This window comes from Dermacentor silvarum, chromosome 1, assembly GCF_013339745.2.
Source record: "Dermacentor silvarum isolate Dsil-2018 chromosome 1, BIME_Dsil_1.4, whole genome shotgun sequence".
In the NCBI taxonomy this organism is placed as follows: domain Eukaryota; kingdom Metazoa; phylum Arthropoda; class Arachnida; order Ixodida; family Ixodidae; genus Dermacentor; species Dermacentor silvarum.
Genome location: NC_051154.1, coordinates 54,590,345 through 54,612,838, shown reverse-complemented (window position 1 = coordinate 54,612,838; position 22,494 = coordinate 54,590,345). Strand labels below are relative to the sequence as shown.

The window sequence follows — 22,494 nt, the reverse complement described above, 5'->3', positions numbered from 1 at the left end:
TCACGTGGTAGACGTCTTAAATAGGTTCATGGTTTTGCCGCATGGGGCGCCAAAGGTCATTTTTCACGACTTTTAGTGAAGAATTCAAAATATAAATCCACGTTTAATGAGAAAGACAAGACCCATTCTAGCCAATACGATAGACGATCTTTCCATCCGCGGGGTTATCTCAATTCATGTTCTGAGCGGTTGTCTGTCCCTTTAAAGGCGAAGCTTAAGCGTCCTCCAATTCTGATGGTGTTGGATGAGTCGCTCACTGCTCGAGTTTTTCCCTCTATAATTTGATACCGGTCAGCTAAGCGACCATCCAGAGGCACGTTCAAAGCTATCGTTATTCTCGCCTTGCTGTCACTTTCAACGCCCTCGGGGCGAAACAGACATTTTTTATTTTTTCTTCCGCAGCGCCTTTCTTAGCCAATGTGGTATGAAGATAAATCGGAAACAAACCTGGGCCGCGATTTTGTAGCGAGGCATTATGACTTATTCTACTCTAGTCTTATCATCCACCGCTCACGGCCGGCTGATCCCGTTGATAACGCGAGCGGACCGTCGCTCCGACCACTGACAAAGCGCGATAAGCGCGAAAAAGCATTATATTTCGTGGCTTATTTCGAGGATGGGTATCTCAAAACTGGTAATATCGCCAATCTTCCTTCCTACAATGTGGACATGTTTTTCACTGACCTGCTTCAGTTCCGCAAGAGAAATATGTGTGCGCTAGAGTTGGTAATTAGTCATTTAGCGTAAATTTCTTAATGAAAGAAGGTGTCAGCGTTTATCGTAAATGTAGTGTGTCCTCCGCTGCCATGAGTGATATTTTTTTATATAATATCACCCATTTTTCACAACTCGGAACAGTAGTTGCATCGTAGCCTGGACATCCCGGCAGAAATCAAGAGGGCACGCATACGTGCGCGTATTTGGCCAATACCAGGCGGCGGCGCTGGGCTTGAATATATTTTCATTTTTTTTCTGATGCCGTGGTCTCCAAACTTTTGCTCGCGACTGTACAGTCGCGAGCAGACGTTCTAAGAGACCAAAGATCTTCTCCCCCCCCCCCCCCCCCCCCGATTTTTTTTTTTTTTCGCAGCCATGCAGGTTGCAATCAAAATCAAATGGTACAACCTACGTGCGCCTGTTCGACCGATGTAATGTATCGAGACTATTCCCCTTTGCGCGGCTGTGCTAGAATAATTTTTTTTAATTTTTTTTTTTTGGCAATTGTTGCCGTCGTATCTCGCTTGAAATGCTTCGCATCCGCTGGACTGGTTCAAGCAGTTTGCGCGCACTGAGGCATTGCGTAGGGTCGCTCTGAATTGAGCTGGCGGCCTTCGTTTCTTTATACATTTATTTTCAGTGGTTGACGCGCGTCATGTTATTGCATGATTCACAGCCAGCTTATGCGTTTGCTGTTACTATGGCGACGAGGCCGCATTTTTGTCTTTGTAACTTGGTAAGTCTGGGTATCCTGGGTAAGTCTGCATACCAAGAGAAGGGAAGTGCAGTCGAGGACGGCAGAAAACTAGGTGGGGTGATGAAGTTTGGAAATTTGCAAGCGCAAGTTGGAATCAGCTAGCGCAAGACAGCGGTAATTGGAGATCGCAGGGAGAGGCCTTCGTCCTGCAGCGGACATAAATATAGGCTGATAATGAAGAAGTGTTGGTAAACTCTGACGTCTTCATATAGAAATATGCATTTTTTCGTTTATGCAATTTAGGAAAAATAACTTTTTTTTTAAACCTTTGCTGACCTTCAAATTTTTGAGGTCAGCGAAGATTTCATTGTTTGCTCCAAGGCCAGCAGAGGTCTAAATCGTTGCCGACCTTCCAATGAGTTTTTCAGACTTAACGGGCAGGTCGTGATCTACATGGTAACGAATGCCTCCGGCCCTGTGTCTTGCAGGCATTACGGCCTCTTTTTGGCACCACTCCACTAGACTTTCTCTCCTCATTTCGGGTGTTCTGATAGGCATTAGGACTTTTACGCGGAAGAGATCTGGCACCCCTCCTCCTAATTGTAGCCTGTCCTGCCCACCTGAGCCTCGCACTTTTGAAGGGCCTCGTAAAATGACGTGTGCGCTGGGCGTGCCTTAGCAGTGTTCTCGGTCGTGTCCGGTGCCTCTTCGCGACGAGCTTCGATCGCCGCCGCTGTTCAGGTGGCGCTGTGGTGGTTGTTAACGGCGGCGGCCGCGTGCCCGTGTGCCCGCGTGGTCGTCAGGTGCTCAGTGACCGCCTGTGCTCTGTGGTGAATCGATGGCCGGTCCCCCGTGAGCCCGATGACGACGGGCCTCGTGGCTGCGTTCCCGCCGGTGCCCATGGCCCCGCTCGGGAGCCTGGCCGGCGGCCGGCCGCTGCCCTGGCTCCAGCTCGAGACCACCTCTTACTGCGTCGGCGTCGGTGAGCACGCGCCCTGTGCAGTCCCGCTCCCGCGATTGCTCCACCTTCGCGACGTCTTTCTTCTGTCTCGTCGCGGATCCCGCGTGCATGTTCTTGTTCTCGGACGAAATTGCCGAATCGGTCGCCACCCTGTTGGCGCTGAGCCGTGCTCTCTCAAGGGCTGCAGAAAATAGCGCCAACCTTTCCCTTTTCTCATAACGAACCACTTAGTACTTGGTAGTACCCTGTCGCTGGTATCGGCCAAGGTGGCTCAGTATGACGTTTCTGCTGTTGCGCCTGATTCGCGGCTTCGCCAGCCGGATTCCTAATGTAGAAAGTCTCCTGGGTCGAGCATTGGGTACGCACGTTAAAGAATCTCAGGTGGTCAAAACATTCAGAGGCCCAGCTCGTACATCCCAGGTATTGCTTTGGAATGGTCAATCAATCAATCCTGTGTCGGCCTGTCGTTTCTTTTTAAAATTTTGCATGCCTTAATTGCTTCTGAAATAAATGTCACCGTGATTGTCAATGGCTCCAGATGTCCGAGCCTGAGAAGACACATGATTAGTTTCGCATTCTTTTCGCGCCTGAATCAAAGTAATTTCATTGTAGTCCGGCTGTTAGGTGACCGTGATGTTTAGTTAAAGAGAGAAAAAAATCGTATCAGTGCGACTTCAATGTGATAGTTCGTTTGTCAGTATGCGATCTGAGCAACGTCACATGAGGCGCTGATCTTCCTTCCCTGGTTGTTCTGAAGACTAGTGTTCTCGGGGAAGGGCAAAATGTTTGGCGCCCTCTTATCCTTGCTCACTAACCTTTGCATTGCATAGTAAGTTAAGGAACTGCAAATCGCTGATACGCCTCAAATGCATTTTTTGTCCCAAAATGATTGCGGACGTTTGCGCGCATTGCCTGCTTTCTTTAGGCAGCGTCGGTTCATATTGTTCTCTGACGCATCACTTGTACCATACTCCACCTCATCTCAGCTTCGCAAACGGAGAAATTTCCTGGACCATTCTACATCAAGCCACACTCACTCACTTTATAGGCGTTTCATGAATTTACTGCGAATATAGAACTCTATACTCTTCATCTCGTCCGGATAACTTCCCTTATATAATTATTCTTAATCACATTTCCTTGGGTCACCGCGTTGTTCAGACGAGTCTGTCTTACAGGTGCTGCCGCTGCACCGTTGCGAGGAATGGGGGACGTGAAGTGGTGTGAGTTCTGCAAACAACTGAAGAGTTCGTGATTGCTAGAGACGGATCGCTATAAGTGGAGTGCACTAAATTTGTCAGCTCGTGAGTAAACGTAACGAGCTTGGTCAGATTTGATTCGTGTTTGTGAACCAATAGAAACAAATGTAGTTTAGTTGGCAGTAACTGTTATGTGCCGAGATACATTGCTCCGCATTTTCCGCGTTTTTGGGTGTTGGAAGGAAATTGTGAAGTCTGTCTTGGCGAAATATGTAACTATTTACATGACGTAGAATGAAATGCAGCTGCGTGGCGGCTTCTGGCTTAAAATTACAGGCACTGCCGTATGGATCTGCCGTATGGGAAAACGACAATAGGTGGGGCCGGTCAAGCTGCGTTTATCAACGCATTTTTCCGTGCTTTCCTCTTCACAGCATGTACATGGGCGTACTTGTTTGTGAGAAACTGATTTCAACTACTTCAAGTTTTTATCTAGCGGAAGCAATTTCTTTTGCCTGGTGTGCTCGTTTCGTTTGCTCGCGGGCGTGCAGGTAGTTCCTCTCAGGCGCTTGGAAACGCGGTGGTGGAATCGCCGAACCGTGGCAAGTTTAGAGTGCGTGCTATAGGCAGCATTTAATTTTAAGCGAAGTATTTCTCGCGTGAGGTCAGTGAGTGAGGAGGAGTCCCCGTTTGGGCGCTCGCGCAGCGTGTGTGTATATATACACAAGATAGAGGCAGCATTCTTTCACGCTTTCGATTAGTCTTCAACGGCAAGAAAACGGGCCTCGTCGCGCACGTGGACGCAGCCGACCGGAAATGTGTCGTTCGCATTACAAGGTAATTTACTGAATAATATGTTACGTCATGTTCACGTGGCCAATCCGTCGCATTTGTTGTTCAGCGACTTGGTGCGTACCCTCATAGGGACGCAAACGACGTTAATGAACCTCATATTCTATGTTGCCTTTTTCTCTCAAGCTTTCATATTTTCAAGCACCATGATTTCTGCTAGGTTTCTGCCGTGGCGGATCATGAGATTGTGTAGCGCGCTCGTGTGTATGCATTTAAAGGACACATATGTACAGGTGAGACAGGGAGAGATATACATGAAGGAAATGTGGGGATGCCAATCGGAAGGGGAACTGCCTGGGCAGAGCTTGCTTTCCTGCCCTTGATGAAGTGACCATAAGGGGCAAGTCTTACAAGGTTGCGTCAGAACAAGTGTCAGCATCATCTTCAAAGTGACCGCAGCGAATCATACGGTGGACCGTCGCCAGAAAAAGAGACCGACTAACTCGACCTTCTTGGGAGAGGCTAATGCCAACTCATCGCTACTTTTAATGTCCCTGCTTGATTTTTTTTTTCCTCGTAAAACGTGAAACATCAACATCACGTATTTGGTTATTTTCAGGACGAGTTTCTGTATTGTTTTTTAACTATAGGCGAGGGGAATTACTCGAAATCAGCAAACGGAGAGCAGCGGCATATATAGGTCCACAATGTTTGCAGGTGAAGCAAAACACGTTCAGGCTCGCTTCCATGTAAAAATTACATTGAATTCTGGGGTTTTACATGCCGAAACCACGATCTGATTATAAAGTTCACCGTAATGGGTTACTCAGGATAAATTTGACTACCTGGGGTTCTTTAAACTGCATTCAAGCAGCACGGTACACGGGCGTTTCGGCATTTCGCCCCCATCAAAATTCCGCCGCCGCGGCCGCGGGATTTGATCCCGCGACCTCGTGCTTCGCAGCGGCTTCCACTTCGTGGAGCGTAGTCTGTTTAAGGTGTTAATTTCTCTCTAGTTAACCCGATAGCTGGGCTAGTTGGTTTGAGCATGTTCTGACATAGTTACAGTGCTACAGCAAAGGGACACACAACATGAAGACAGGATGGGCGGAAAATTCAACAGAATTTCCCTCTCTTCGTTAGCCTCGTTTGCAGAGGATCCCACAGTCCAGCAGTTGTCCAGTGTTGGAAAATTCCGGATGGGTTTCTCTCCTAAAGCCAAATTTATTTGAAACAGCGCTTCGGTGTGACTGAGCCTACGGAAGCTTCCGTGTCGTCCGTCTCCATTCGCAGTACACAGGTGTATGCATGTTCTGCTCACGCTGTCGGCAGTAAAAGCGGAGACATAAAATCGGAGCAAAGCACGAGTGAACTGGCCAGGTTGCGCTGACGTTCGCTGACATTCGGGAGCGGAAGGCGAGCCGATGCCGCCGGAGTGCGTCAGTCTGCTGCTGCTGCTGCTGCTTGCTGTTCTTCCGACAAGCGCAGCAGCCGACGTCCCCTCGATCCCTTTGTGCACGTGGTCGGGCCGGGTCGCACGTGACTGGCGGTGAGTTCACGGCAGCGCATTCTTTTAATTGGGCCGAGCGCTGTATGCAACGGCGAAGTCGATGGCCCCTGTAGCATTGCAGCACTGCCGCCGCCGTGATTGACAGCCGCCGTCGCGCCGTACGCCGCCCTGCTCCCGCGGCGGATATGACGGCCCGTATTTCCCAGAGATCCACTCGTGTGCGACGCGCAAGAGCGGTCCCCGGTGCGTTTTGCTGCCGCTGAAGTGCTTGCTTCTCGAGCACGCATGGTGCCGATGTGCATGCAACACTCCCACGTACAGAAAGGGTGCCCCAGCTAACGTTAGACTAGCTGTTCAACGAAAAAGAAAAATAATAAAGAACAACACAATGCAAGGATACGATTGCAAGACCTACGGAGACCGAACGGCGTAGGTTTTAAAATCGTATCTTGCACGTGTTTTCTAAATATATATTTTTTCGTTGAACAGCTTGGCTAACATTAGTTGGGACACACGGTATATACTATACGCGCGATGCCTGCTTGCAATGTGACGTGGGACACCCTGCGAAAATTGCGCATCGTGATAAAAAGAAAAAAATGATACGCGAATTATTTGAGATATTGTTGTACGCATAGCAGAACGAGGTACGTGACGTCAGGGCCGGTAAAATGTAGCGATTCCTTTCGCGAATCTATTCCGTTCTTATCTTCCACCGCTCACAGCCGGCCGATCGCATGGTGATAGCTCAGCTCAGACCACTGACGAAGCGCGGGAAAGAAAGGAATTTGAATAGGATCATTATATTTCACCCGCAGTCAGTATCTCGGTGGCTATGGCTTTGCGCTGCCGAGCGCGAAGTTGCGGGTTCAATCCTGGCCGCATACATATGGCGGCGGCACACAAAAACGCTCGTTTACTTAGATTTAGGTGCTTAGATTTGGGGTCGTGCACAGTGTGCACGTTAAGGAACCACAGATGGCCAACATTATTCCCGAGTTCCCCCACTCAGGCGTGCGTCATGATCAGGTCGTCTTTTTAGCACGTAAGAAACCCCACAATTTAACCGTTACATTGTTTCGGTCTCGTATTCCTTTTATGGAGTTACTTCTGTGCAGCTTTCGGCCTTGCTGCACAAAGGCGGGAAGGGCGAACGTTGAGAGTTGAGAAAGGGCTCGCGTGGTCATTTGTCGCTCGATCGCGTTCCTCAAGCACCGGACTGGGTGTAGCAATAAAGATGCTTTGCTCTCCTCTCAGTGTGTTTCGGATCGTCCGAGTTTTCGGAGTTGATATGGGGTGCTTTGGTCACCGTTTACTTCTAACATTTTCTGGTAGCAAGCACTTTTCATCGTCTCACCTAAAAGCCTGTAAGAAGCTTTGCTGTATTCGCAGCCACGCGGTAACTCTGTTCTGCACTGAAATCTGGCGTCTGCAAAAATAACCCGAACGTAGGGTCCTCTGCTCCGACTGCTTGTCCAAGTATAAGAAAACGGGATGTATTCTTTTGTCAAATATGTTGAAAAGAGGCCGCAAAATGTTTTTTTTTTGTTTTTGTTTCTGCAGTCACAGCTGCGGCCGTTATTGTTTTTTATGAAGGTCAGAGTAATGCGAAACAGTGGTCGTTAAAAAAAAAAAAAAAATTGGAGGACGCTTAAACTTCGCCTTTAAGTGTGCAACACAATAGCATTCAAAGATTCCTGACTGCTTCTCAGTCCTCCCGGCAACTGCAGCTTATGTAACCGTAATGTTTACCGGGAAACGCTGGCGGCGAACGCTATATGCACGAAGGTGAGCTTTCTGGTAGAAACGCGGCCTCTTGCGTGCGCCGATACCGGAGGTAGTGCGCAGCCGCGCCGAAAAAAATTACATAATTTTCAGGTTTTTTGTTATTGTTTCGCACGTTTAATATTTCAGTCTGAGAAGATTTAATAATAAAAAAACAACAAAAAACATGCGCTGTCGGTGTTTTGTTTCATTACATTTGTTTGTGCGCTGTCATTCGCCAAATTCCGATGAATAACCTTGTCAAGAATGGAAGACAAGGTATGAGCAACTTTAGCGACAGAATGGTGTGGCAATATAACCCGCATATACCGCATGTCATGTAGCAAGGCGTGTCATATACATATACCTAAATATATACGGTAGTTTTCGCTCATAAGACGCCGACACCGGATTTTCCGCGACATGGGGCCCTTAACGCTATATCGCGTTAAAAACTTTCCTCTGTTGTGCAACGCGTTCTGAAGAGATCAGCGCCTGTACGGGCTGTGATAACGAAATAAACGCTACCGGCTGCTGCTGCGGCGACCGCATTCCCTTGCGGAAGGCGAAATGCATGAGCGCCCCTGCCATTCGTGTTCTAGGCGCTTGTTATCGTTACCGTCAGCTGTGGCCGAGATTATTCGGTTTGGACGTTTCTTGCGGCATCGCTGGTATAGATCTCATCTTGTTGCGTCGGTGTAGCAGCAACTGCTGCAATTCTAACCGCGGCGAATCCGGCGAAAACGATCAAACTGAGCGCTAGCCGAAGTCGTAATACATAATAAATAAACGAATAAAATTGTACACCTATATATCAGCGTTATAGGACCACTGTGCATGACCTGAAGGGCTGATCGCTTTACCCGCGTAATAAGCCCCGCATGAGGTGGGTCGCGCGTCGCGTGGACCCTCTGGCACTCTGGCGCGTGCAGAAGAACGCGGAGCGCGCAGAAAGATGCAAGGTTTTTGACCCGCAGTGGCGGCGGCGGCGGCGGCGGCAAACAATTTCTGAGACGCGGAGAGGACCGGCCGCGCCAGAGGGAAGCCATGCGTGGCGACGCGCGTCGTTTAATCTTTTGCGGGTCCCCTGCCGTGAATGGCGTCCTGCTTCGGCGATGGCGCGCGAGACAGCTCCCGGTGAGCTCGTCGCGCCCGTTGTGTGTAGAGGCATACACCTGGTCGAGCCCGGCGACACGCGTCTCTCCCGTTTCGCCGTCTTCTGTCGCAATTATTGGCAGCATCCAATTTCTGCTCTGAACGGGGCCGACTATCGGCCGACCCCGTGGCAGTGGTGGTGCGCCCGCTGCATGCTTCGGCAGCAGCGTTCCGCGGCCTTCTCCTTTAATATCGGGGCCAAGTTCGCGCATCGCCGACGGCGCGGCGCATGCAGCAGGCAAGCAGCTGACCGGCGGTCGCAGTGTCGCGCCGGCGTGCGTCTTCCTCGACTCCGGTCTGCCGTATAGCTCGATCCTGTCTCCGTCGGCTTTGCCGGGGGTCGCTCGGCGCCGACGGGCACATGCGTCCACGCGGCTGCTGTCCTTTCCTTGTTTTTCCGGGACATTCGTGCACCTCGGGCGCGCGCGGCCCTCGTTACTTGGATGCTTTCATTACGTTTAACTGTTTGTATTTGTTCTGTCGCGTATATATATAGCGCAGTTCGGGCGCGTCCTCTCACTTTTCCGTAAGGTAGAGCTGGCTGGCTCGCCGCCGTGCTTATGTCGGGATTCCCGTGTTCGCGTCAGCCGAATTTGCAGTTCTGTTTCCTCTGCACACCGTCTCGCATTGATGACATTATCCCTTTAATTACGGCACACATTAATACCCCAAAAAATGTTTATTTTCGGTCTAAATATGAAAAACACATAAACGAAAAAATATTTTGCGGGAACTATTTCAGTAATAGGTGGGAAACACCAAGCAGAAAACTGTGTATGCATTTCACCTCAAGGCATCTACGGCTTCGTTTGGAATTTGCACTGATAGTTCTCGTCATATCTGTGTACATTTGTGTGCACCATCTGTTTACATTTCATTTGCTTTACATCATGTTTGTGACACCACTGCAGTCGGAGATCTTGCATCGGCCTGTCTCCCCTGACCGTGCTTTCAAAAGGAGTCGCGTTCGAAACTTATTCCTCGTCCTGCGTTCCTGCTCTAAGCCAACAAATGACGCTTGCTGCCTGTCATTCAGCGTTGGCCGATGACATTTAGCCAGAGACTTCGTACTCGATGCCGAAACTCGGCAAGAAAAAAAAAATTCTGGAATGGTCACATGTAGGCAACATTCCTCAATAAAGCGCTATTATTTTTTAGGGACTTCTGTGAGACACATGCTCGCATATAACAGATTGTCACTTGTAAACGATGTTTACTGCGTCAAATCTTTCACTTCAGGAGTTCGTGTAGAATTGGGCATCAGCTCTTCTCGATTTCACCGACGATTACGATACTCCCTAACGCTCAATTTGAGCGCAGCTGTGTACCTGTTTTCATTTCGCGATATATTGGCTGGCGCGGACAATCTGTCTCATGCGGCACGTTGCAAACGGAGAAAAGTGTGGCGCGACTGCCTCGCTAATCGGGAGATCGCGAGGGGCAGCGTGTGGGTGACGCGTGGGCGCCATTCACAGCAGCCGCCGCAGACAGACCTCCGATCATGCAGTGCTTTGTTTCCATATATGGGATCGGTGAACAGACGATGGCGCGCCACTCTGGTGCCTTCTTGTAGCGGTCGTCGCCACAGAGCCCGTCTTGCGCGGCACTACGCGTTTCTTCTCGCGCTTTCGCATACCCTCTTCCTCCGCTTTCCTCCTCATGATTTCACTGTAGCCTCCTCCTTCGCTTTCCTCGTCGCGCTTTCTTCGCTATCACCGTCTTTCATTATCCCCCGCTGCGCTCCGCGTTAGCTCTTTCATCCTTCGCTGTGCTCGTTTGCTCGGTTACTTACGAGGGACGCCGACGCTCGCCGCAGGAATGGGCGTCTAAGAGCTGCGTTTTAAAACGTGACCAAGGCGAAGACAACTTGAGCCCTACGTTGTGCTTGTGCGCGCTTCTTTTTTTTGTAGTAATTTGAATGTACGTATTGTAATTTGAATGTACGAGAAAACTTAATTCTGTTACGAGGAAACTCAAACACAAACCCCTTTTCCAGCATTTCTACCATACCAATAGCGGCGCGCTCGGGTAGGTTACTTGCGAAAATCATATCCACAGTGCGCTGGCATCCTCGGCAGGTCAAATTGGGACTTGGCCTGCCTAATGCGTTTTGGACACGCGCGCGCGTCGGGGCAATAGCAAACAATTAATGAAACAATAAAAAAAGGTCCTAGGGTCCTCACATTTTAATATAAAACGACTTATATTGCCCCTGGAAAAACGTCTTCCCCGCCATGCATTTCTGTTTGAAAGTGAAGCCGACTTTAAGGGGATCGGTGTAAGCTTGGTCTTTGTAAGCTGGCTTTCCCACGTTCTGTGTTGCAGTGAAGTCTACTCATAAAGAAAAATGCGATCCGAATGGGGCCCGATAACGCTATCGCGTTCCACTCTTAAAGGCGAAGCTTAAGCGTTCGCCAATTTTTCTTTATTATTTTTTGAGGTCCTTAACCGCCCATTCAGGTTACATTCTTCGAGGAAACGCGTTGTGAAATGCGACGTACTCTGCCACAAGCTTTGTTTCGCACTTGAGCGGTGTTGACCTATACTGCACTTTGCAGTATACGTAACAACACGTAAACAAGACAGCGACATGGGGGGGGGGGGGGGGGGGGGGGGAGTGCAAAAACGCCCGTGTACCGTGCATTGGGTGCAAGTTAAAGAACCCGAGGTGGTCAAAATTAATCCGGAGTCCCCCACTATGGTGTGCATCATAATCATATTGTGGTTTTGGTGCGTAAAACTCCATAATTTCATTTTTAAACAAGACAGGGACAAGAGGATCCTCCATGTCTGTGCTATCTCTATCTTGTTCTCTCTATTCGATTATGCTATAAAATACCAACTATAGCTCAATAGTTAGTCCTCAAATTATTAACCGTCAGCTCAGATACACATGAGTACGAGGAAACGCGTCAAAATATCTGACGTAGACCTTTTTGTTTCCGCGCTTCAGCAATGTTGACAATTACTGTCGACTTGCTTGGTAGGCGAGTAGACTCGCCTACCAAGATCGATGTAGCTGTATTATCTTCGAAACTGCGTGATATGGTTCTCTATTTTGACTTCGAAAAATGTTGATGCCGCAACAGAAGAGGAAATGCTTTGTCACTATATTAGGAATCGGCTGCTTTTCTCCCAATAAATAAATAAATAAATAAATAAATAAATAAATAAATAAATAAATAAATAAATAAATAAATAAATAAATAAATAAATAAATAAATAAATATTTAGACTAGTATTGTAATGCAACTTGAACAAATGTCGGTTTTGGCATGGCATGCCGGTTTTGTGGCAATCATCTTGCATTGCATGTCTCTGTGCACATGGATTTGAGCTGAACCTAAATTCGTACTTGGCCTCTACGTCAGGCCGAGGCCATCGGGCTATTTGTCTCTGGCTCTGAGCGGGCCCGGGCCAAGATATACTGTCGCAACGGGCGGTCCTCTCTACCCTCATATCACATTAAGAGTGATGCGTAGATTGTTCGCGCTCCACTAGGAATGTTCACTGCCTCCGTGCGAGACAGGGCTTCTCTTGATGCTCGTATCTTGATGTCGATGTCACTTCTTCGCTGTGCCTGCGAATAAGTGAAACTTTTGTTTCCACATTTGTGGCTGCAGTTCTAGCGTTACACCGCGTATTATGCCAAGTGTGTCCGCGGGCGTATATTACATATAGTATGTGCGCGGTGGAAGGCACATCGGTGCCCGTCCTTGCCGGACCCGAGCTCGGCGCCCGGGGCCCAAGGCCGCCGGGAACCGAAGCTGCCGAGCGCAGCCACGCTTGAGCGCGGAGCCCGGGTCAGTTTTCTCCGGGCTCTGGGTCAGAGCTCTAGGCTGCGCTGTTTGGCGATGCGGATCAGCCGCTGGCCTTGCAGTCCGCGGCCCTGGACGCGCCGAGGACGCTCACCTGGTGCCCTGCGCGTGCACCGCTCTGTGTGTGTGTCGGTTGGTGGGTCAGACTGGGGCTGCTTCGAATCACTTAATTCGGTCACTGGTTCGGCACACCGAACACGTGCTCGGGTGCCGCCATGCTCACGATGTGCTAGGCCAAATAAAAGGTAGATGAATGCGCGCGTATATCGTGACAGTGAACGTTTTCGCTTTCCAGATAACTGCCAGCTGTTCGTTTTACGCTGCGCGTAGTAAAGACGAATAGCAATTCATTTATGTTCTCGTTAGCTAAGCTTTATTCGATGGGGTGATATTTAGGCTCGGAATTGTGTGACACCACTGGAAGAGTTGCCGGAATTACCTGGCGCTAAGTAAGGCAAAGAAAGTGGATGGCGTTGATGATTATAAACTTGTGGGCCTTGACATTGCCGTACCTCCCGTTCTATGCTTTGGACAAACCGCTGCTGTATGTTGCGTCTGCGAAGTAGTCCAGTCTCGCTGTCGTTATAAACACTCAATGCAAGGAAAGGTGCATATCATTCCGCAAGAATTGTCTTGACGCCGTCCTATTTCCTCTTGTAGTACTATGTGCAGATCAAAAAAGCGTTTGGAGTTTACTGTTTTCTCGAAATGCTGCCAGTGGCCAGGAACCATTTTTGAAATTTTTAGATAGAATAATAGCGCATTTGTGCGTTGGTCTACACTACAGCATTTGGTCTGCCAGCAACATTAAATGGGATGTCAACATAGTTTTCACACCTTGTCATGTGTTAGCGTCCGTGCAATGTCTCCATGAAATCGCACATTAGTGTACCATGCTCGGGGCATCGCGATGTGATCAGAGCCGACTACTGTCGCTGCAGTTTAAGGGGGGAAGTGGGTTCTAGAAAAAAATGTATTCTTCGAGATATGGGGTGCTAAAAGGTTGTACATATATGTAATGATATGTGTTTATTTTGAATATGCAGCCCATTTTTGGTTACCTCCTCTGGTTCTAATTTTATGTAAGCTTCCTTTAAATAATTTTTTGCAAACGTTTAAAAAATGTGTTCTTTCGATTTCGCTTAACAGGGTATCAATTGCTTCTGTATCATTCAAGGAATGCCGTAAGACCAACCTTATTACTCTGCCTTATCTAGAACACGAGTTGCGAGACTTCAATGTTAGGCACCAGAAAAACACTGTTTCGAGTTTCAACTTCAAAACCGTGCAACTCACGTTCTAGGTAAGGCAGAGCAATAAGGTTGGTCTTACGGCATTCCTTGAACCATACAGAAGCCATTGATACCCTATTTAGCGAAATCGAAAGGGCACATACTTTGCAAACCTTTGCAGAAGATATTTAAAGGACACTTGCATAAAATAAAAATCAAAGGAGAAAACAAAAATGGACCTCATATTTGAAATAAGCACATCAAATTACATATATGTAGAAGTTTACAGCACCATAGCTCAACGAATAAAGATTTAAAAAGAAAATTTCGCTCAGAGGCCCACATCTCCCCTTAAGCATTGCGCTCGTTATATGGGTCAAGGGGGAAGTAAGAAAAGATCGCTGGAAATATCTTCGTTACTTATCAACTTTTTTTTCCAACCACGACGTTGTCCTCGTATGCGTCACGATTTTGCAACTCTTTTTTTTTTTTTTTTTTTCGCGTCTACGTAAAGCTTAACACAACCTGTTTTCCACATCTCTAAAAAGTAGTGGTTTGTAAATTTAGCAACAAAGAGCTGATTTCCTCGATAGTTTGCTTCTCTGGCCGGACGATGTAAAAACTAATCGCCGCTTTGACACTTCCGCAGTCAGCTAGAATTCTTTAGCTGCCCACCGGAGATGGCTAGAAGACCTGCCCTCGGATGTGCGAGAAGCCTTGGCAGAGTATTAACTTATTGATAGAAGTGTGCATGCACTTAGGTTATACGAGTACTATATGCCGGTTTATTTGCGCGCTTGATAATGCGGTATCAGATGTTCGATTCGGTCTTCGGCTCTTGCAGTCGTCGCGTCGTCAGTCTGGTGCGACGCCTTTCGAAACGCTACCTTTGTTCGGGACTTCGCATCCCGCACTGTCGCTTTTCGCTTACGTACGAAGCTGTGCGTCAGGCACTACCGGCGTGACACGCGAACTGTATTGTTTCACGCATGGAGAAGCTTCCAACGGGGATTGACCTGGCTCGTGCGCGGCCCGTCGCGACGCCCGTCGGTGCCTGCGCCCCGTGCTTTATACCTGATCATCGGCGTGTCACAGCGCTCACAGTCTCGGCAACAGCCGTTGTCGCTATGTGTCCTCGCGTGGCCAGTTCCTTTTGGCTGGCGTAACAGATATGTTTCAGCGTGCGTTTTTTTCTTTTTCTTTTACTGCAGTGGTTAGGGATGGAGTTACTACATATTGAGCTAAGCATTCAAGCACGTGTGCGCTGTGATGCATGGATTCTTGCGTTTCTTCGTTACCGCGATATTCCCTATAGTAATGTGTATGGCGATGCTCGATGGTGTTCATTCGTATATAGCTGTCGGTTTATAATCGCACATTGAATCGCAGTATGAGGAGGGCACTCACATATAGGAAAGTATTAAGCATCTGTATAGTAGGGTGCATGCAAGTGCGTGTTCCGGGTTAATGATCGGTCGCGCAATTTACATTTGTTTTCCGTTTCTTTACACGTTGCAGAAGAGTTCGTCGCTCATGGCTCGACAGTCAAATGCCTCGCTATTGGCCGCAAATCTGGCCGTGTCATGGTCACCGGCGGCGAAGACAACAAGGTCAACTTGTGGGCCATTGGCAAGACCAACTGCATCATGGTGAGTACCGTATCGTCGCTGAACCCTCCACTCGGTTACGTATTGAGGAACACCAAGACAGGTGTCACGCGGACCTGTCTTCAGTGTTTATCAAGACGTTGCCTCCTGATTCCCGCCTTATTGCGAACAATACAGCTGTGCCCTTTGTGAATGCATCGAAGTGGTATACGCAGCGCCTCAAGGTGTAGCACTTTTGGGCCCCGTCATGGAGGGGTGACGACTGTCTCCATAAGTTCACATCCGCCACGATCAGTTCGGCCCTACGAGTCGTCGGAACGTTTGCACGAGGCTCCGCTCTGCCGCTGTGACTGGCACATTTGTTTCGGGGCCGAGTACCCCCCCTCCCGGTTCCTTGGTGGCCCCGTTTCTCTCTCCTCCCTCGTGCCGGGCGCCCCTTTCTGTCTCTCCAATTGAATGTGGCGCCTCATCGGTTACCGTGCGCTGGCTATTTTCTGCAACGCTGCAGTTTTGGGCGCAATTCAGCGCTCACGTCTCGGCGCGCAGCTGCAGAGGACCAAAAATTCGGAGGCCGCGCGCGCACACAGAATTCCTTCGTTCTTTTGTGCGCGGGCGCTCGCCGGTGGACGCAGGGCCGAGGAAATGTGGCCCTCGTCTTATGTGCGGTCCTTTCGCGGCCGAACAATGTGTTGCGCGTGTGCAAAAAGAGCCTGAAGAGAGAGAGAGAGGCTCGATAACCGTTTCCCCGGAGCGGTCCGAGAGCAGGTCTTTGATCAGCGGAGCGCGCAGTGGCGGCTGAGTTATGTGCGATGGCCGGGCGCGCGTTTCTTTTTCTTCTAATCTAGCTCACCGGTGTGCGGCTGCCCGCGACCGGACCGTTTTGTGTACCCTCGCATTACGCGGTGGTTACACCGGCCTGCTGGGCCAAACGAGCTTTGTGGGCTCGATTCCCGGCTTGACCCCGCGCCACGGTGAAGGTCGCGCGCCCAGCTTGCCGATTCAGTGCAGACGAGCTCCGGCCACGTTTCGGGTATACCCTCTCGGTTCCGCGAGCGAAAGCGCACCCGGGTGCGACTTTACAATTGCTAGTAGGTACAGCGGGGGCGTGCCTTTGTGTCGCTTGTGTATTCCTGCGGGTTAATTCCAGAAGAAAGTGAGATTATGTTCGAGCTCGTCTTAAGATGCTGTGCTTCACTGCATCTATGGGCGCACCCGGGCGGGCTATGCAGAGGCCGCGCCTAGGAATGACACACAGTTCAGACGTGTTATCTCTTCTCCAAGAACGTTCTTGGAAACTTTTTATGAAGACGCCGACGTGGCATGTCCATGGGAAACATTTTCTTTTCGTCTTGGGTTTCCATACTCTTGCTTTCTTTTTTCGTTTTGCATTCTTTATGCTCTGCATTTAGTTGCACAGCCATGAAGGGACGCAATGGGTAATCATTGACATCATTTGTTGTTAACACATTCATTAGCTCTCACGTGCGCATCAGTAGTCTCCGTGTAGGGATGGCGTGATTTTGCACTTACGTGCTTAGATATTTGTCAGTTTTTTTTTTTTCCTTCTTTATCGGGCTGATGCGGTTATCTTTGCATATATTTCAGCTTGGGTTGTTATACTGCCTAGCTGTTGTTCATCCAAATTGTTTTTGCCTCTCTGTTATTCGTTTACATAATTTGAGTTGTAAATACTAGCCCTGTAACCGTATTTTCCCAGCAAATGGAATAACTTGGTGCCAAGCAACTGTCACCAAAGGATATCATTTTGCTACTTTGTGTGCGTTGTCGAAGAGCAATTTTGAAATGCGGCCCACCTGGGGCGCACGCGTCCTTAGGGATCCGTCGTTTCATATTACAGTAGTAGAGAAAGTTGAACTAATGTTTGCGACTTGACATTTCGTACAAGGAGACTGTCCAACTATTACAGGAAGGAATCCCCAGCGTGAATCACTACGTCGCATACCTTCTCCACATATTACTTTGTTGTAGCGCAGGCAGAACTACCGGACACAGAAAGTCACATTAGACAGGCACACGTAGTGCATTTCCGTGTGTCCGGTCGTTCTACCTGCGCTACAACAAAGTAGAAGAGGCTGTATACCAACAAGACCATATAGCTACTCTCATTTTCTCCATACATATTCCTCCATCCGCTCGTTTTCTAGCTCTTCAAACTGCTGGCTGGTAACGCTCGGCTGGGAAGGGATCGACGTAATCTTTTCATCTGTCGGGAGCTTTCTAATAAAGTGTTCTTTACCTGTGACTGCTCGCCCATCTGCAGTATAGGTTTTTTTCGCGGCGCTGTTTGGTAAGCCGCCGTGATTCCATCGCGAGTGCTGCCGTTTCACCGTTGACACCCGCGACACCCAGCCATCGGTGCGCCCCAACAGGTCCCGTGGCGCAGAGATCATTGAAATGATCGCGTGAAGGCAGCTAGCCACTTGCCGAGCGTGTAGTAGTAGTAGTATCGGAGGGGCGCCGAGAGCCAGCCGCCGTGTGCCCAGCGCAGAGTTCGACGACCTCGTCCACCCCCCTCCCCTTCTACTGCTTGTCGCCAGCGTGCAGCCGGACGGACCCGGAAGTGCGGCTCGCTTTCAGGTGGCCGCGGCGGCGGTCCGAAGGGGGTGCTTCCCGCCGCCGTGCGTTCGCCTATCCGTCGTGTGGAGGGCTTGCCGAATGACCGCATGGCTTGATTCATGTCGATCTTCTCTCCCGCGGACTCGCTCACCTGCGTAGAGTACGCACAGCCTGCTTGCTTACCTGCCCCGAGAGTTGGCTTTCTTTTTCCCATCCTTGACGCTAGCCACGATTGGAGCCTCCGGCGAACCGTGTCTGGCCATAGTTTTTGAAAGTAACGCTGACTCGCTGGAGGCTCTGAGATGGCTCGAAGTAGCTGTCGGACGGAATTCCATCTGAAGAGGACGCTGGGTGAAGTTCTTTGCAGTTTTCAAGTGTCCATACTGACCGCGCTAAGGGTTTCGATCGCGTAGCGCTCTGTGGGGGCGTTCGACGTTTCTGTCGCATATGTGGGGAAGAGGCTGTAGTATCCCTTTATATGACGCGCATTGTCGGACCAGGTCATTCTCCGCAGTATCGTTACCGCATTCGGCGCTCCTGCTCTATACGCGTGTTAGTTCATGCGCCTTACGCGTCTGCAAGCTCTCGCAAGTACTACGAACAGGTATTGGGTCTACGTTGTTAAAAAAATTGATGTGAACAAAAGAAGAAAGCTGATAAAATGTAGCAATATTATTAACGTACCCTTTGCGTTTTCTTTTTGTCTAGTTACACTAACATTCTCTGTTCATGGCTTTCTCCGTCATTACTGCAGCTTTCGTGGAGTACTAACGAGTCAAATGCTGGGATGCTGTTGGGCTACCTGATCATACAAGTACAGATAAGCACGATACATAATGGCTAATCTGGTGTGACAAGACACATCCAAGTATCCACTCTACGAGTTTCTATAATAGCCATGCTCTAAGCGGCATGACTCGTCCTGATTGCTGCTGTATATTATTCAGAAACTAAGACCTAATTGGCTCGCGCATAGAAATCTACCAGCGTTTACTTGCGTGGCTGGTGAAGTATGCACACAAACGCTAATTAGAGGATAGTAAAGAGACGCCGACAAATCTCATTTCGTTACAACGTCAATGACACATTTTTCACTTTACCTTGTGAGGACCAATTCTGGTAAAATCAAGAAGAAAAACTGTCTTTCAGCATAAGCGGAAAAGTCAGTTTTTTTTTTTTAGATCAAAGAATCTGTTTTTTTTATTGAAAGAAATTCTCTGTAGTAATAGCAATTTTCTGTTCTTGCTCTTCTTTTTTACATTTATTTTTTACAGTATAGCTATAGGCTTTCATTGGCTTTTGGCCGTTGTGGAGTCCAGTATAATGTAGAACTTGGCAAGTTACGTCCAACTGTTGACAGTATGTGAAAAATACACGGCAGGCAACACTTGTGGCTACATTCGCAGGTGGCGCCTTGTTGTATAAACATATCTCATGTGTGGCGCGCACCTCCTGCTATGCTTGCTTGGCGAACCTGATGAGACTGGCGTTTTTGCTTTTTCGCCAGTCTCTTCTCTAGAAGACGTAATGAGATGAGGGAAGCTAGCAGCATGAAATGCGGCGAAAGGGGACTATAGATTGTTGACATTTGAGGCCACGTTTAAGAATCTCATTCACATTTCAGTCGCAGCTGACATCTCCGAACAATGGCACCATCTGGTAGCGCACATTCGGTACGGGTAGTGAGCGGTAGTTTGTGCATTCACTGCGTGTGTCCCTTCTTCCTCTGATGAGCGGAACCGTCGTAAGTTAGGCTCGTTAACTGCGGCAGGTATAGGCACTTCAATAGCGTAACAGTGAAACTATTCCGTTTTGTTACGCACAAGTTTGTTTCTCCATGCACCAATTGTTCACGCCCAGATTGCCGCCCCGCGGCTTTGTAACACATCGCCCTGCGGTGCCTTTCACAAACTACCAAGATTTAACAGCTTCATAAGCATTCCGGCGCTTATCTGTGTTGTTTCTGGTGCCTCGGGCAGCTCCCGGCGCGGCCAGTGCTCCCTTTATGCCGGCAATGCGGTCATCGCGCGCGACCGAGGCTTTATTTTTTTATTAATAACGAGCCGCCAGTTCTCGTTCACCCATGGCGGGCTTCTGGCTATTTAGTTCCATTGTATGGCGTAGCGTGGCCGCTGTTCCGCACGTAACAAGATACATCTGGCACATGTGGCTTTGATGCTCTCGCCACTTCTTGATGCGTGTCCCAGAGCGGGGCATGACGTCGACCCCCTGAACAAGTCCGGCTGCACTGAAAGGAACAAGAGGATAAGAAAACGGACATCTACGCAGCGAGCAATACAGCCCCCTGCTGCGACGCAGTAGCGCCAGTGTACCATGCATGAGAAAGGAAGAATTGCCCTTTGTAACATGCGACAGTGTGTGGTCTCCGTGCGTGTGCGTGCCCTCGTTTTAAGGCACGGGGTGGACGCGGTTATTGCGCAACCAGTGGCTTATTTTCTCGCGTCTCATTGTTCTGTTGCGACTGCTTTACTTTGCATGCATTGCGTTATATTCGCTGATGATGCTCTCTCTCTCTCTGCGTCCGTACTTAACGAAGCATTGTATATAATTATCTGTGCATGCGTCGTCTAGTTTTGCACGATGTCGCGATTTCTGTCGGCCGTTGTTTCTGCAGTCTCGGTCGCTCTGCAAAACTGTGTAGACGAACTTCGTGTTGGTAAGCAAGAACACAGTGACATCGCTTGTGCGCAGCACGATGAACGTTAACTTCCTGCTTACTTTTCTGCTGGGTCATTGCTTCCAACATCAACGCGCGCGCACTCACGCACATACACACTTTTCACGAACGCTTTTAATATAGAAAATGAACGTATTGTATGTTTAAACGCTGAAAGCGGAATGTTAAATTTGGGTCTAGCAAGCAGTGCCATCAGGCGCGCGCTTCGATTTTTTATCCTTGGCGATAACCAGAGAGAGAGAGAGAGAGTGTAGTCGAGGTTGAATAAAGTGCGTGGAAATCGAGTAGAAAAAGGCATAGGAAAAAATAGTTCTGGTTAAGATTGCGCGTCGAGGCTACTGTGTGTGAATAGATTCGATACAGTGAAGAAAGATGATCTCAGAAAAGTTTGTACTCAGCACTATATATAGCCGTGCACAATCTCCACTAGCGGTGCACACCGCGTAGGTCCTCGCCATGTGCTAAGACTATCGCCAAGTTTATATTGTAGGGGAATAGACTTTTCAAGCATATTTCACTGTGCGCAAAAGTATACGAGATCATTGCGAGCTGGTGCTACAGCATTGGCTCCGGCGTTTTTTTCTTCTTCTTTTTTTTGTCCGCTTTAAGAGTTACCGCACATGCAATTCTCGGAAAATGCCTTGGTGAAATGAAAAAAATCACGTCTTCGGCGTATCAGTCGAACATAATGCTGATAGGAAGGGTCACTTGAGCAAAGCACTTCAAGTTAGTCTTACAGTGAGCGAAGGCTGCTTGGAAGACAGATATGGCGCAAAATCAAAAGGCAGGTGCCGACGCCATATACATGGAAACATCCGCACTATCTTTGTGTGACGTCGTGAAAGAAATTATGTGCTCGAGGCGACTGTTACTAGTAAAGAATCACTGTATTCCAAAGTCAGCAAGGACATAGCCTGTTGCATTTCAGCACCTTTTCTGCAGAAAAAGGAATCCCAGATACAGGAAGAACCCTTGAAATCCGCGATATCCCCCCCCCCCCTCCCCCAGAATAAAAATAAAATAAAAAGAGGAGGTTTGTTGTGGCCGCTGCAGCTCAGCTTCGCACTTCGTGGGTCTCCAACGCGCGCACTGCATGACGCACCTCCGCGGGCGCCATGCGCGCGTTACTCAGCGCACGGTTTCAGGAAGGCACATTTCGTCTGTATCGGGCTGAGTCGCTCTGTCTTGTTTGTCGGCAGCCGCGAGTTTCGCGCCAACTGTATACCGTTGGCGCCACAATGGCCGCGGTTGCGGCAGCCATTGGACTCGCCCACGCGGGCGCGCGCGTCCGTAAACAAGGCCTTGCTTGCGCGTGGAGTGTCGGCATATAATAATTCTCCCGTGCGGGAAGTCCTGTTCGCGAAGAGCCCTCGAGTACGTGCTAGACAAATTAAATGCACCTGTATCTTAATCGTTCGATCACTTAATTACCGGAGGTGGGCTCGCTTGCTGACTTCGTTAATCATCACCTTGATCGAGTAGCGTTGGGCACAGCTCGGTATATCCGAGTCTCGTAATTGCCCCTGTAGCGCACCGTGGCCTCAGCTGTGGCCGTTGTTAGCTCCCCGGTTCTCCTTTGTGTGTTTCATTGCGCTGTCGTCCTTCGCTTTATGGGCGCATGGGGGCGATAAACTGAGGAGTGCGCTTGGCAGCTTGTTCCTTCCGTCTTCGGTGTGGCCCATTGGACGGCGAAGGCTGCCAAGCTCCGCTGACTGCTGTGGAGGGCGTTCTTTAATGGCACCGGCGTATTCGTGGGCGGAGCACGGA

At 49.1% G+C, this 22,494-nt stretch overlaps 1 protein-coding gene across 1 annotated transcript in view; it reads left to right on the top strand.

Annotated features, from left to right (window-relative positions):
* The first annotated feature begins 2,097 nt into the window (after positions 1 to 2,097).
* The window catches only part of LOC119463446 (katanin p80 WD40 repeat-containing subunit B1-like), a 171,883-nt gene continuing 151,486 nt past the window's right edge, over positions 2,098 to 22,494 (top strand). The window contains 2 exon segments of the mRNA XM_049668221.1: positions 2,098 to 2,396; positions 15,364 to 15,494. Of these exon segments, the coding sequence (XP_049524178.1) occupies positions 2,276 to 2,396; positions 15,364 to 15,494 (252 nt within the window). The 5' untranslated portion in view covers positions 2,098 to 2,275.